Source organism: Microcaecilia unicolor, chromosome 5, assembly GCF_901765095.1.
Source record: "Microcaecilia unicolor chromosome 5, aMicUni1.1, whole genome shotgun sequence".
In the NCBI taxonomy this organism is placed as follows: Eukaryota; Metazoa; Chordata; class Amphibia; order Gymnophiona; family Siphonopidae; genus Microcaecilia; species Microcaecilia unicolor.
The window spans coordinates 167,605,896-167,622,874 of NC_044035.1; the positions used below are offsets into that span (position 1 = coordinate 167,605,896).

Genomic DNA, 16,979 nt, shown 5'->3' on the forward strand with positions numbered 1-16,979 from the left:
GACGTAACTCAAAAAGTGACCCTACACTCACTACACTTGATGTAGATCACATAGCACATCATTCTGTCTTAAAAGTGAAAAATTACATATAAGGAATTGCCATTTACATTTAACCCATATCTTCTTTTTATCAGACATCTGTAGACTCTGCTGTAGCCATCAATGACCTGTCTGTGGTGGTAGACCTCCTCAACATTATCAATCAGAAAGCGTGAGTAATTTCTGGGGAGAATATGTGAAAGCATAGCTCAGCAGTGAGCACGAAACTGAGTATCTCTTCAGTGAATTCAAAAACAGATGCATTTGTTAACATTCTCAGTAAAGAATGGCATTTTTATTCTGGCAGCAACTGTCCTCAAGGTAACTGTGATGGTGAACACAGATTCCTTTGTTTTCCTTTTATACAGATTCAGTATTTTTAGTTGGGTTTTTTTTGTAGTTTTTTTTTAATATATACATGTTTTTTTTATGTGGGTGGTTGTTTATTTTGCACTCCCTTTTTGGTTCTCTTTTTCAGTTCTTTTCATTTTTGTTTTTAAGTAACAACCAAATAACAAATGTTCTTCATATCTATCCCTATTTCTTTTTCTATAATAACATTTCCATCGCATTCAATTTTGCTCCTCTATGGTACAGTCTTTCCCTCACACTTAACTATTTTTTTTCCTGTTTGTTTCAGTATTTTGTTATTTATCACAAATAGTGTCACTAATTCTAATCACCGATGTACAGTTGTTTTTTTGTTGTTGTTTGTGTTTTCTTATCTCAGATAGAGACTTGGTGCACGTCAGAGTGAGGCTTGACAGATTTTATGCTGTAAGAGCCTAGATTATATTTTTTAAATGAGTCTTGGCCCAGCCATATGATTTGCTAAAGCAGATTCTTATAGACACGTCAGACGCCTTTGTTTTTCAGTTTTACTGTCCATGGTATACGGTTTGCTGTTTTCTTTTCTTAATGTGTTTTCTCACTTACAAACGTTTTTGCTTGATTTTACAGCGTTGATCACCTCTTGGTAAGTTTTCAGCTGTTTTTTCAATGTGGCAGGTCTGAGACAAATCCAAATATACTTTTTTCACTATGCCTTTTTGGTGCCTCAGAAGTTGCCTCACATTTTTTGGATTTTGCATGAGTACCGTATTTTTCGGACTATAAGACGCACTTTTTTCCCCCAAAATTTGGGAGGAAAATGGGGGGTGCGTCTTATAGTCCGAAGGTAGCGTTTTCGGACCTCCGTTCCAGTACTTACATGATTCCATGTGCCCTGGTGGTCTAGTGACGTCGGGGCAGGAAAGAGCCCCCTCTTTCCTGCCCATCGCGCTGCTCTCCGTGCTTCTCAATGCTTTCTGATGGTCTCGGCGATATTCAAAATGGCCGCCGAGATTCTCGGCGGCCATTTTGAATCTCGCCGAGACCGTCAGAAAGCATTGAGGAGCACGGAGAGCAGCGCGATGGGCAGGAAAGAGGGGGCTCTTTCCTGCCCCGACATCACTAGACCACCAGGGCACATGGAATCATGTAAGTACTGGAACGGAGGTCCGAAACCCGGACAAGACGCACCGGAGCAGAGCACCTAGGTTTTAGAGGAGGGAAAGAGGAAAATTTTTTTTTTCCTATTTCCCTCCTCTAAAACCTAGGTGCGTCTTATGGTCCGGTGCGTCTTATAGTCCGAAAAATACGGTATTTTAATAGACAATGAGTTGTTTCACTCTTGGTGTTTAAATTATATTCACTGTACTTTCACATATGTTAGATCACTATTTTTCTGCTGCCTTGTTTTTTCTGCATTAATGTTTCTTTATCAGTTTTATAGAGTGGTGCAATCTGCTGTATTTATTGGATCACTGCACCTTCACATGTATTACATTCACTCACATTCCCTATTTTGTCATTCTGTTTTCTTTGGCACTTATTTATCATTTCTATAGTGGGGTACAGCCAACCTTTCTTTTAGGTATGTGATTTCTTTTTATCTCGTGTTTAAAGATTATTGTTTCCCATTTATTTACTACTACTACTACTACTTAACATTTCTAGAGCGCTGCTAGGGTTACGCAGCGCTGTACAATTTAATAAAGAAGGACAGTCCCTGCTCAAAGGAGCTTACAATCTAAAGGACGAAATGTCAAGTTGGGGCAGTCTAGATTTCCTGAATAGAGGTATGGTGGTTAGGTTCTGAAGGCGACATTGAAGAGGTGGGCTTTGAGCAAGGATTTGAAGATGGGCAGAGAGGGGGCCTGGCGAATGGGCTCAGGGAGTTTATTCCAAGCATGGGGTGAGGCGAGGCAGAAAGGGCGGAGCCTGGAGTTGGCGGTGGTGCAGAAGGGTACTGAAAGGAGGGATTTGTCTTGAGAGCAGAGGTTACGGGTAGGAACGTAGGGGGAGATGAGGGTAGGGAGGGGCTGCAGATCGAGTGCATTTGTAGGTTAGTAGGAGAAGCTTGAACTGTATGCGGTACCTAATCAGAAGCCAGTGAAGTGACTTGAGGAGAGGGGTGATATAAGTATATCGGTCCAGGCGGAAGATAAGACGTGCAGCAGAGTTCTGAATGGACGGAAGGGGGGGTAGATGGCTGAGTGGGAGGCCAGTGAGGAGTAGGTTGCAGTAGTCAAGGCGAGAGGTAATGAGAGAGTGGATGAGAGTTCGGGTGGTGTGCTCAGAAAGTAAAGGGTGAATTTTGCTAATGTTATAGAGGAAGAAGCGACAGGTCTTGGCTATCTGCTGGATATGCGCAGAGAAGGAGAGGGAGGAGTCGAAGATGACTCCGAGGTTGCGGGCAGATGAGATGGGGAGGATGAGAGTGTTATCAACTAAGATAGAGAGTGGACGGAGAGGAGAAGTGGGTTTTATTTACATTCAGTTGTCATATTTCCATTGTCACAAAACCTAGCCACCTGCTTGGGGTTACCCCACGGCCACTTAGAGGGTCTATCCCCAGCTCAGGTCCGCCTGCACCTGCTGCTCGTGCTCTGCACTAGCACCCTTCTCCCACCTACTGGGCCACAACCAGTAAATCCTGGGCAAATCTCCTGTTCTCAAATGATCCCCAGTGATTTCTAGGTTACTGGAGCCACACTCCCAGTGGTCCTACAGTTCCCAGAAAGCACTTACAGACCCAACACACAAACCACCAGGACTCTTTATCAGTCCAGACAGGCAGAACAAACACAAATGTGTTTATTCTTAGAGCTTGGAACTCTGGACAAAAAAATGTGCAAATAGCAAACAGTAACAGGTAACTGAAATATGAATCAATTATAAAACTAACTAAATGTTTGCTTACTTCCTAGAAAGTACCTGGGGAGATCAGGGCATATGTGCTGGTTAATTTCAAACTCCAGGCCAGTCAGAGCCCAGAACCATCAAGTTAAAAAAAAAAAAAACTGGTTACATCACTACAGGCACTTCCTATTATCTGTGTGCCAACTAAATGAAAGAGAAGTTAGTCCTCTGTAACAGCTTTAAGCATAAATATGCACCATCTGCTTGCCAAACGGAGAAATACACTTCAGATATATTTAAGACAGGAAAATATCCAATACATTTTACAGGTTTAAAACACACTGTTTCTTCACTTCCATGTTTTACCATTTGAGTTTACATCTATATATTTAAATTTGAATTTTATTGTAATTTATTCATTGTATGTTCTGTACTTTATATTCAAACTCATGTTTGTTGGTTTAATATTTTTAGTTATACTTCTATTAAGGTTACTTTTTTTTTCTGTGATGGTGATTTAATTGTATTTTATCTGGGACTATATGCTGGCTATTCGTTGGATGTTAACTCAAATTAGTATGTTGCATGACATCTATCCTTTACATATGTGTCTGTTATTTTTTATTATTGAACTGCATCATTATATTTGAATGTAATCTGATTGCTTTTATTGTGTATATTCAAGAGATTTTTTCACTTAATAGATGTATGCTTTTATTATTTAGTCATTATTTGTTTAGACTCCTGAGGCAGGTGCTCATAGTGCCAAAACGCAGGACTGGGTCAAGTCAGTAGCTTTCATGTCTTGTTTTGGGTTGATTTCTTAATTAAGATCCCTATATTGGAACCTCTGTGGTTGATTCCTTTTTTTTGTCCCTGTTGGTATATGAAGGGGGGCCTTATGCTTTTTGTTGTTTCACTGTGTGCTGCCATCTAGCACAAAGCCTTCAGTCAGCTCTGAAAGCCACTCTTGCTGAGTACCACAGCAATTCCATCTCGCCCAGGGCAAATCACACCTTTTCTTAGCTTTGAGCAGCAGTACCTCTGCCAAGCTGTTTTTTTTTTAACCTCTACTAATCACGTTTTATACAATAAGTTACGTGCTGCTACTTGTTCTTTGGGTGACCACTCAGTTTTCCCTGCTGTCTCGGGTCTTGCAGTCCATTCGATTCTAGAAACCTCAATCCTCTGCTGAAGCGTTTCCATTAGTTTACTCACCACTGAGGTCAAACTAACAGGTTTGAATTCCTGTCCTCCTCCTTACTACCACTGTTATGCAAAGTGACCACATCCACCCTTGTTCAGTCCTCTGGGACCACTTCAGACTCAAAGGAAGCACAGAAGATGTCAGACAACGGAGCCGCCAAAACTTCCCTGAGCTCTTTGAGCAATCTTTGATGTATCCCATCAGGCCCCATTGCTCTGTCTATTTTTAGTTTAGGTAGCTCTTCACGAACAGTCTTTGGAGAATTGGTCTTGGTCTACTGAACATCCATTCCGTTAGCATTTGTTTTCTGCGGTCCTACCCCTGGCCTTTCATCTGTAAACACAGAACAGAAATAATTGTTATGCAGTTCAGCTTTATGCTTATCAGCTTCTACAAATTCCTCCCCTTCACTCTTGAGCCTCAGTATGCCATTTTGGCACTTCCTCCTATCACCTATATATCTTTTAAAAAAAATGTCCCCCAGTTTTACCATACTGGCTATCTTTTCTTCCATTTGTATTTTTACTTTCCTGACAGCTTCTCTTAGCTTATCTAGGTATTTTTTTCTTGTCTTATCCAGTGTTCGAGCTTTAAAAGTAGGACTGCATTTTGATTAAAATGAATCACACTATTAGACCCTACATCACACTGTCTGCTCCCTTGCCCCCCTCAGACCCCTGATTATAACACACCCTCCTTTCCTCCTCCACCCTATCATGCACACTCTTCACTGTCAGACCTCTAATGGAGCAAACACACACGCCTTCCCTCTGACAGAGCACTCACTTTAAACTACAGTCCCTAGGCTGAAGAGCTGATAACCGCTGGCAGAGCCCATGCTGGGTTTGTTCTTTCAAATTGAAGGACAGGCTCTGGGAGCCAGGTGCGACACTTTTACTTTCTGCACAGCTCCCCTCGGAAATCTGCGAGCTTGCACAGTGCATTTTCTGGACAGAACTTGGCAGGTTTTCTATACACATTGTGGCTGCTGGCCGCTTTCACTGATCCTGGAAGTGTCTGGGCAGCTCTGCAGTTCTGCTCCTGGCTGGCAGGAGCCGCTTGAGATATACAGTAATGACACTGCTCCGAGTACTCTGGAGCCTGGATCCTTCCACACCTCCAGTGCTGGACGCTCCCCCCTCCCCCCCAAAAAAAACCCGCCAAATAGTGATGCAAAGCCAGGGCATCTGTTTACGGCAAGAGCACAAGCAGAGTATTGGGATTGTAAGGGGGGGGGGGGGGGTCACGTGATGCACTGGACTGAGCGGACGCCTGGTAGCTCAGCTTCCCTCCTCTCGCTGGATATTCTTATTTTAATAGACGAAAACAGGTTAAGACAACTTCACAGATAACCTAGAGAGCTTTCTGAGTATGAACGGCATTAGCTGATGCGTTTTTGAAGGGCGTGAGGCAGCGGAATGCCAGGAAAGCGCTGCGAGCGGGGAAGGAGAAAGGCAGTGTACTGAAGAACAAGATGGCGTCACCTGCTTGCACAGCAACTAGAATCAATGCTGGTGCCGTTGCATGAAGATACGGTGCAAGTGTCTGAGACACACGTCGCAGCTTTTGGACGACAAGCTAGAAAAACTTCATGCTGGTATGGCAGAAATAAAGCATTGTATAGCCAGCCATGCTAATAGGATCCAGCACGCAGAGGAGCGGATCTCCGCCCAGGAGGACCGCAAGGAAATGGCAGAGGGTCGTATTGGAGAAATGGAATCGTGGATTCACATGCTTTCCGGACAGAGTGGAAGACCAAGAAAATCGGGGGAGACGGAACAACATTAGGATCATTGGTGTAGCTGAATCCATCCCTGACACTGAGCTAAAACACTTGGCAGAACGCTGGCTACCCAGACAACTAGGTCTCTCTTTGGAGGTGGACCAAGTTCAAGTAGAGCGGGTATATCGTGTCGGTCCACGAAGGGAGAATCCTGGGAGACCGAGACCCGTTATAGCTAGCTCTACAAGAAGCAGCGTGGAATTTAGGGGCAACCAACTACTGTTGTTTCAGAATTTCTTGGCCAGAGACATGGAGCAGAGGAGACTGTTGGCACCATACTGCTCCAAGCTGTTTGAGAAGGGAATCAAATTTGCTTTCCAGTACCCGGCCAAGGTACGGATCACCCATGATTGCACTTTTACTTATGACTAAAGCGGAAGAGTTACAAACTTTTCTGGGGAAGATCTCACCTGCCCGGGAAGAAAGGGAGACGGAGGTCCTGTTAGACCCTGGTCGCAGAGACTTTGGAAATACAATATGTCCACACGTTTGGTTGCTCATTCGTTATAGCAGGCAGTTGCCGAAAAGGAAGGACTGAGGACGTTGCTGAGATGAGTAGTGTGATCCACACCCATGGGCGGTTGACAGGGCTGCCTAACGCGTATCTTGCTGAGCTTTGCTAACCCAGGTAGAGAGACTTGAGAGCTAAAGGGCGCAAGGACTCATAACTATACTGCCATCATGTTTGCGCTGTGTCTGAATGATCCTCTCTGGGAGGGAGAGGAAGGGACGTGTACATGGATGGATGCGACTGCTTGCACTTGTATGTTCTGACGTTACTTGATGTTATGTTCTGGTTGGTATTCTTGGGCTTGCTTCTGGGGGTTCTACATGTGGTTGTGTTTGTTGGGATTGTAAGGCTCTGCGGGAGAGCTGCAGAGGAGGCAAGGGCAGTGAACTTTGGGGCTCCACAGATGTTGGGGGGAGAGGTAGGAAGGGAGCAGTGTGAAAAGAACAAAGATGCCCTCAGTATTGGGAGGGAGATCCTTGCTTTGGAGTGTTGGTACTCTGGTGGTCCAACATGCGCTCTCTACTCCCCTATCCCCTTCTGTACCTTCCAAGTTTTAGACATCAGTGGCAGTACAGCAACCTCTATATGTTGCCTGCTCTGAAGGCTATTCCTCTGACCCATCCTACCTCCCTCTGATACAATTTCCTGTTTCCTCAGAGGCAGTTTGGATCAGAGGGAGCCTCCAGAGCTGGCAGCTATAAAGGTTGCTACGCTGCTCTCTAAGGAACTTGGAATGTATGGGGGAGCCGTTGAAGGTTTCGTGCAGAGTGGGGGTGTTTTAATTTTTTTAGCCGTGATTAATGTTTGTTTTTTAATTGTGACTAATAAATAATGCAATAATCGCAGCATTAACCTCAATTAACATGCAGCCTTATTTAAAAGCGGAGTAATTTGATACCATTTACCTATCTGTTTCTGGAGCCTGATAGCAATATTCTATTGCCTTTGGAGACGGCAAATTTCAGTGACATGAATTCCTTTTAGCCGAGAATTGCAATAGCCTATGTTTCTCTGTGGAAATAATTAGTAAAGAGACCTAACTGACCTAATCATGCATAATTTATATTAACATTTTTTAGTCGGATATGATATTGTGGTTTAAAGGTTAATTCCTCATCCAAAAAAATCCATAAGATTTTCAAAGAGACCCAGTTTATAGTGCAACCTGCCATTTGAATTTGAGATCTTAGTGTTAGATTGTCCTTTCCATTAAAGATTATGCCCTTTGTTTTCTCTGGATTAAGTTTCATCTAACCAGTTAGCTATTTTTACTAATTTTTCATTGAAGGTGAAGATAGCATGTTGGTCAGCGGGATCAATTGTAGTTAAGATCTGGAAATCATCCGCTTATGCAGTGCCTGTTAATTATAGAGAATAATGTAAGGAGAGGAGCCATGAAAATATTAAAAAGTACTGGAGCCAGCAAAGATCCCTGAGGAACTCCGCATGGCAAATGCTGGAAGAGAGGCGGGAGAGAGGAGATATGATAGAAACATTTAAATTTCTCAAGGGCATTAATGTTCAGGAAGTGAGTCTTTTTCAACTGAGGAAAAACTCTGGAATGAGGGGGCATACGATGAAGTTAAGAGGGAATAGGCTTAGGAATAATCTAAGAAAGTATTATTTCACGGAAAGGTTGGTAGAAGCGTGGAATGGCCTCTCGGTGGAGGTTGTAGAGTCAAGGACTGCTTCAGAATTTGAAAAGGCATGGGATAAGCATGTGGGGATCACTTAGGAAAAGGAAGAGTTAGGGGTTACAGAGGATGAGCAGACTGAATGGGCCATTTGGCCTTTATCTGCCGTCATGTTTCTATAAGGGTTGGAAAGGAGTTCTCCCAGAAAACAGTGTAATACCTGTGATGAAGATAGGAAGAAAAACAGTTTTGTACTGTACCTGAAATTCTGATGGATGGTGATCTGGAAATCAGGTGGTCATGGTTAACCAAGTTGAAATCTGCTGAAAGATACATTGAGAGTAAGACTCTATTTGTTTTGATCTATGAATGTACAGATAAAAGTAGTAAAGCCTAGGAAAGCTGTGTACTTTTCGGAAGCCTAAATTGTTCTGCTGTTTTAGAAATAAAAGGCAGATTGATCAGTGGTTGATTTAATTTGTGATTGTGGAGCCACTTACCGTAGAGTCCTTGATTCATGGACAAATAACTGCATTCTTCCAGGCTACTGGGAGCTGTCCTAACTTGAAACTAGAATGGAGCATGGTGAAAATAAAAAGGAACAATATTGTATTAAATGAGGTAATGCACTTTGGAAGCAAAGGATCATGTGGTGCTTTTATGTCTTATGAATGACTGAAACAACCCCCCGCCTACCTTGACTAGACCTGGGCTTGACAAGATAGCACACTGGAAATAGAAATACTGGCTGGCTTTGGGCTGCACAGGATATTTACAAAAACACTTTGAAGCCACTAGTTCTCAATTTTCATCTGCTGGTAGGAGCGTATAGACCTGTGTGTCTGGACTGGTCTGGAAGAATGCTAAGGAAATGGTGTTTTCTGTTATATGGGCCCTTGCCTCCAGAATGACTTACCATAGCCTTATAAGGGAAGGAAAAAATACTACCTGCAGTTTTGAAATAAATTTTTTCAAAACTCAATATTATAGTGTTGAAGAATATTTTATTCTGTATTTTATGCTGGATGTTTTTTGATTTTATATTATAAACAGCTTGGGTATAATGTATGAGGGATGCTATATCAAATGAATAAAGTAAATAATCTGCAGAGCCTGCCCTAACCTTTGGAGCTGAAACTTGATTTGCAGGCATTTGGATCTGTCCATGAGCCAATAACTGTGTAAAACAAAGAAATCCAAAGGAACAGAGAAAAAAAAAGCATCACGCAAATTAAGATAATGTTTTCAAAGCTGTAAATTCATGAAAAATGGCTTAGCTGAAAATTGTTCTTGTCCTTGACTGCAGGAATGTGCTGGCTTTCTTAGCATGTGTACTTTTAGCTGGGAAAAGAGGCATTCCTAGGAGGGGGTGTTTAGATCAGAGAAGGAAAACAGCATGCATACGTTTGAAAGTTAAATATGTGTTGACCCCCGTTCAGCCATCTGCACAAAACGGAGCTGCAAAGTGTGCAGAAAATGTTAGCACATAGTGTGCAGCTGCTAATTTTCAAAGCGGAAACGATGGGGGTACTTTCCTCTGAAGTTTTGCTGTAGTGCATATGTAGTTGTCCATTTATATATTGCAGCTAACAAAGGTAATATTTCCCCTTAGAGCAGGGGTTCTCAACCCAGGCCTCGGGACACACCAAGCTAGAGTCTTCATTGTATGCAGATCTATCTCATGCACATTCATTGTGGATATTCTGAAACCTGACTGGCTTGGTGAGTCGCAAGGACTGGGTTGAGGATCCAGGGGTGGACAGCCACAGTTTTCAAGATTTCCACAATGAATATGCATGATACCTATTTGCATACAGTGGAAGCAGTACATGCAAATCAGTCTCATTCATATTCATTGTGGAAGTCTTGAAAATCCGACTGGGTTGTGGCCTTCGGACTGTGGTTGCACACCCTGCCTTAGAGGCTACTCTATCACACAGCACTGATCATGCTTGACATGATAACTTTGAGCAGAAAATGGTAGAAATATAAGTATAACTACAAACATAATATGCATGCTGAATTAACAGACCTGACATATACCAATAACATGATATGTAGTTCTTCCACCTAACAGAGTAGGGTAACTGAGCTTGCGGCAACAACCCCAGGAAGACTTTTGTAAAAGTTCAAAGCAAGCAGTGATTCCAAAAGGCACAGCTGGTCTGTAGAGCAGAAAAATAGATCGACACATTACCTAGCTATTGTAGAGAGGCAGTTGAGGGGGCCCAACATGTTTTCCTTACTAGTGAGTGTTTCTCCAGGAAGGAAAGAATGATAAAATAAGCATCAAGTAGAGGAAAAATACATGGTGAAGAATCCACATATGGAAGTTTGAAAATACTTCATAAATGACCAGAAATTTAAAGCTTTTGCATTATATTATCTTGATGTTATATTCCCCTCAACACCTTAAGTGGGTTTGGAGTGGATTACAATTCACAGACAGGGCCAGTTCAAACAAGCTGGGAATTTACAATTATGCTTAGGGTCCAATCTAAATACAAACTTATGAAAACAATCATGTACACTTTATCTTAATTTGGAAAGCACATATTTTCTGAATAAAATTGCTTTTAGGTATTTACGAAAAAGTATGTATCCTGATGCAAAGATCTCAAAAGGTGATAAAGAATTCCAAATTTTAGACACTTGATAAGAAAATCGGTAAAGTTTTTCTCTTAAAATGTACGCTTTTACAAGAGGGTACTGACAATCTTAAACCATTAAGAGTGTAGGTCTACATCTCTGGAAACATAAATACGCATTCTCTTGATCTTTTGATGTCATCTAAATTATGCCTTCATATTTCAACTTCTCAGATACTGTTGATGGGAGCGATGTATTGCTCTTTTGTTAATCTTTCTAGTTTTTGGCAGATGATCCTTGATTGGTAAACCTGGTATCTTGTAGTAGAACTGTGCAGTAGTTCTGATATGATAGTTTTATCTTGCTAGGACTATTTGCACTGTAAACAAGCACATTTAAAAAACTGACTGAGGTACTATTGCTTTTAATTGAGAATTTAATTGAACTGGAAATTATAACCTTTACCTTCTTGTGCAATTTGTATCTGCAGTTTTTCTTTGCTTTACAGAACCATTTTGGATGATAGTACCTTTCTTAAACATTAAAGAATATATATATGGGTAGTCACTCTGAGAAAGCATTATTAACAGACTGACACAATGTCAAGTGATACAGTAGATTTGATAGTGCATTTTGTCTGTTTTAATGCAATTTGTTTGGTCTTCTCTGCCTGACGGTGAAAGGGCTGTGAGGAGACAGGTAGAGATACCACCACTTGAATTTTGCTGTGGAGTCTGAAACTGCATACACTACATGTTTTAATCTGAGTAACATTTATATTGTGTGGGAGAAGGCTGTAATTGTTTCATGGTCGTCTTTACAGGTCTTTGTGGAAGCTGGATATGTGCACATCTGTTCTACCCCAGATAGAAAAACTACTCCTCAGCAAATATGAAAGGTGAGAAGGCCATGGAGTAGGCTTCTTCCAGAAAACAGAATAACATGGAGGAGCCTGATATGGAAGCTGGAGTTAGGGGGCAATATGGAAGTCACTGAGTGTGAAGGGAAGGAAGGTGAGCTAATAAAATTAATGCAGTTGGTCAACTTGCTTTGAAACCTGCATTTTGTACATTGAGACAGGTTTTCAAATAATGCCTTATTAAAATATCTTTTTAAATAATTTACTGTTCTATCTAAAAACTGAGGCAAAATTTTTCCCTGATTTAAAAAAAAAAAAAAAAAAATTCAGTACTTATTATGGGCTGACATTTTTATCCTATCAGCCCTACTTCGAGAGAAAAGATTCATGAACCATAATTATGAGTTCGCACCATGATACTCTTGTTTAATTGAAACCTCTTCCTATATAATAATTCTCACCTCCAACATTCTATGCGTCTGCCTGCCTGTGTCCATAACTTTCTTCACAGATGGGCTCCGAAGCCCTAGCTGATGTCAATAGACCCATTATGACGCATCCTATATAATAATTCTCACCTCCAACGTTCTGACTTGCCTGGGACCGTGGCTCATTCCGAGTTGGTCTGATAGGCTCCGTAGATCAGGCTGACATCACCGTAGCCATTATGATGTCAACTTCAGAACCCGGGGGAAAACAAAAAACATGCCTCACAGCTGATCCATGTCCAGAGGAGGGTCACTGGACATGGGTGGCTGGAGGGGGGCAGGGGAGAGAGTAGGGTCGCTGGACATGGGTGGCTGCAGTGGGCGCAGGGGAAGAGGAGGGTCGCTGGACATGGGTGGCTGCAGGGGGAGAGGAGGGTCGCTGGACATGGGTGGCTGCAGGGGAACCAAGGAAAACCTTGCTAGCGCCCATTTCATTTGTGTCAGAAACGGGCCTTTTTTACTAGTATTCAATAAAAGGTTGTGCATTAAACAGTTCTGTTTCTTGAGACACAATGTACAAAGGTGGAACAATAAGACTAAGTTAGAACAATTGACTAATCAGAATCAGATGCTTAAATAATTAGGTGACAAAACCACCGTACAGAGTAAATGTGCATGACTGAGTTTGGGCATCCTGCCCTATATAATGATCCAAAAAAAGTAACCATGTAAGTTACTCATCATACCACAAACGAAAGTTTGGAGGACCTATGAAATAATTGTTGATTATCTCTCTGGACAGGATTACAAGAACCATTTTTAAACATTTAGGGCTCCATCCATCCACAGTCGGTCAATCTTTTTCCATATATAGATTATAGCAGGTGTACATCTTGCCAAGATGATAAAGCCAATCATGAAAAGTTGATATTCAAGTTAAGTGAGTTGGGTATTTCTAATATTTTCAACTGGTTCATTGATTTTCTAATTAATAGGTCCTATACAGTCATTAAGAACTTGTTCAAATCTCTTACATGGTAGTCCCCTTGTAGTGTCCTCGAGGAATCCTCATTTTCACCTGTCCTATTTAACATCTGCATGAACTCTTTTAAGCTCTGTCTTTCCACTCTGGGGAAGTTTTACTCTTCTACGTAGATTATATTTTCATACTGGTTCCGCTTGCTGGGACCATAACAGCAACTTATACAAGCATTATTAATTGTATAGGTCATGTGAATAGGTGGACATCCTCTCATTCTTGAAAGCTAAACACAAGACTAAAATCTTATGGTTTAGTAATACTATTGATAATATACCAACTTCTATACTATTGGAGCATTCTGAAGAACTACCAGTGGGAACATATTCTAGAGTTCTGGGAATGCTGTTGGACTCTTTTTTTTTTTTTCCAGTGGAACACCAAGTAAATAACTTTTTCAAAAAGGTGTTTTTCGAACTTAAGCAACTAAGATCTATTTGTTCTTATTTAGAGACAGTTTTTTTGTTTTTGTTTTGCATTAGTTGTACTGCTACTAACTTTTTCTTATTTAGATTATTGCAAAACTATATATTGTGGAATCTCTGCCAAGTTATTGAGGAAGATCAGTTATTACAAAATATGGCCATTAGGAAGATCTTTGGTTTGAAAAAATGTGACTATCATCCCTTTACTAATTCTATTTCACTGCTTTTACGTAAACTCTTATTGATTAAAAAACTTACTGCTCTTTTTAAAATCTTGTATGGTGAAACTAATGAACTTTTATCTCAACCTATTGAATTTCTTGGATCTAATGTTACTCATCATACTAAAAGTGAAATTTAAGCTGGTCGTTAAATCATATTTTTCTTATCAGGCTGCTCTTACTTGAAACTCATTCCCTTTAAATATAAGGCGATCTTCCTTTTATAGTAGTATATTTCACAGACAACTCAAATAAAAATCAGACAAAAGATTGCAAGTTAACACTAAGGACTAGGTATAGACTTTTTCCTACTCTTGTCAGCTCCTGTACCAGCTGTTCCATAAAGCACACCTTGACTTTGTCAAATAATTTTACCTCCCTAGCATGCCTTGTTACATTTACCCAGTCAATATTGTCCTTAGTGGAGCACATAATCTGGTGCGGGAGGTAATGGTGCTGGGGCTGCTTGATGACATTGATCATAATATGATCAGATTTTATTTCTGCTTTGGAGTAAGTACACACAAGAAATCCAATATGTTAGCATTTAATTTTCAAAAAGGAGACTATGATAAAATAAGAAGATCGGTGGAAAAAATACTTAGAGGAGCAGCTGCAAAGGTCAAATATTAGCATCAGGAGTGGTTGCTGTTCACAGAAACCATCCTGGAAGCCCAGGACAAATATATTCAATGTATTAAAAAAGGAGGAAGGAAGACAAAATGACAGCTGGCATGGTTAAAACGTGAGGTGAAGGAAGCTATTAGAACTAAAAGAAAATAAAAAAAAAATATTTCTTCACTCAACATGTAATTTAAACTCTGGAATTCGTTGCTAGAGAATGTGGTAAAAGCAGTTAGCTTAGTGGGGTTTAGAAAAGGTTTGGATAACTTCCTAAGCGTAAAGTCAATAAGCCATTATTAAGATGGACTTGGGGAAAATCTTCTGCTTATTTCTAGGGTAAGCAGCATAAAATATATTGTACTGTTTTCGGATCTTGTCTAGTACTTGTAACCTGGATTGGCCACTGTTAGAAACGGGATGCTGGACGATGGACCTTCGGTCTGTCCCAATATGGCTACGCTTATTTTTGTATGTTCTTAAAAATCATACATATCTGCACAGGTATCTTCAACATTGCTCCACCAACAGATTTATTTATTTATTTAGGCATTCTTGTATCCCACTATTTTCCAAAAACTGGTTTCGGTTCAAAGTGGCTCACAATTTTACATTTAGATGAAATTACAGTACAGTATAGATATTTAATTTTATTCCCCCCCCCCCCCCATCTTCAGGACTGCAACAGATAGTTACGCATCATACTATTTGTTGGAGTAAGTGTAGACCAGAAATGTTACCGTATTCGGTGAAGGACCTGTCCCTTTCACTGTTATAAGACCTTGGATACCAATTCTCTCCATTGTTAACAAGAAAATTGTTTGCATACACCAAAGTGTCACTGTAGGGGCTTCTGCTGTCATCTATCATGTTAAATTAGTCTTTTTTTTTTTTTTTTTTTTGCCATCAGTGCCACACATCTCTTAAATCTTGCCATGCCTTTTGGTATAAGTGTAGATATTGTTTACTTATCAAACAATAATTCTTGAGCTATGTGAATTCTTCTGGACCACTATCTCGATAGCATGTTCACAAATAAATGCCAAGAACTTTGCATCATCTGGCCCTGCCAGAAAATATGACTCGACGTAGTGTTAGTTTGTTGACATTTAGGACATGAGTCCATATCTGTGAGCTTGCTGCAGCGACTTGTATAATCACATCAGAAATTTATACTGTAGGTTCCACAGTTGTACATCAGCTGTTGTTCCTTTCGCTTCTGTTGCACAAGATTTCAACTGTTCATCTTGGATCTCCGCTTGCAATTCTTCCTTCCATAGATTTGACAGGCAGGCATAATCTGTCTCCGGTGTTGTCTCTTGTAAGTATTTATGTTGATATGACAGTGGCCCTTTCAATTAGGAGCCAAGGGTATATGCTGTAGACAAAGATTAACCCAATTCAGATTCGCCACAAAATCGAAACTTCATGTATGCAAAGAAAATTCTGCTTCTAACTCCTGAAAAGGCTTTAGTTTTTTACCATCTGTTATTACCTGATATAAATAATGTATCCCCTTTCCCTCCCATCTTTTGATTACACTTGTATTTCTTCCTGGAGGAAATGCAGGGTTATGCCTTATAGACAAAGACTAGATTACTGCTGCAAAAAAGTGATGTCATTTGCAAATCCATCTCTATACTGTTCTCATCGACGCAAGGTCCATATAATCTTTCAGTACCTGTGGTGAATATCTTGCTACAGCATGCAATGTGCAGCTAAAATGTTCCTTAGGGAATTGCTTAGTCTCAAGCTGTGTGACTAAACAAAATCACAGGTACTTCTGTACCTGTCGTTAATGTGTCTCATACCATATGCCACAGTCAAATATCTCAAATTCAGTAGCCCAAACCTCCCATCTCTTTTGGTCTTTGTATATATGATATGGATAATCTGGCACATTTACCTTGCCACTTTTGAAGTATCTTATGTACAAATTAGTTGGGACAAAGACTCCCAGATACTTTAATGCTTCTCCTTTCAAAGACAAAGCAATGTCTCTAACCCATGTATATCTTACAACAGGCAACATAGAGCTTTAGATTTGTGTAGATTCAAACAAAATCCTGCAACTTGACCATAAGTTGTATTACCTTTACGCCTTAGGCAAAGGCTAACACCTTTATCCTCGCTTCTTGCATATTTGCATAGTTCCCCAATACCTCCTCTGATTCCTGCATAGCACACAGTAATGCCTCTAGAGACAAAATAAAGCAGGCATCCTTGTTGGATGCCATAAGATTTTAACACCATTTACCAGCAGAGATGGTTTAGGATTTGTGTATAAGGCTTGTATTGCTTGAAAAAAACAGCCTGTTCCTGTATAGGTGGTCGATGTTTGAAATAAAAAAGGCCATTTTACTTTATCACAGGCCTTTTTTGTATCAAGACTTGTGAGCATAGAAGGCACTCGTAAGTGACAATATGACATCGCCAATAA

General features: G+C 40.6%; 1 protein-coding gene across 1 annotated transcript in view; it reads left to right on the top strand.

Moving 5' to 3' along the window:
- Window positions 1–16,979, top strand: part of KATNB1 (katanin regulatory subunit B1) — a 324,176-nt gene that overhangs the window by 269,296 nt on the left and 37,901 nt on the right. Inside the window, exons 18-19 of the mRNA XM_030203568.1 lie at window positions 135–211; window positions 11,770–11,844. Coding sequence (XP_030059428.1) covers window positions 135–211; window positions 11,770–11,844 — 152 coding nt within the window. The remainder of the gene's footprint in view (window positions 1–134; window positions 212–11,769; window positions 11,845–16,979) is intronic.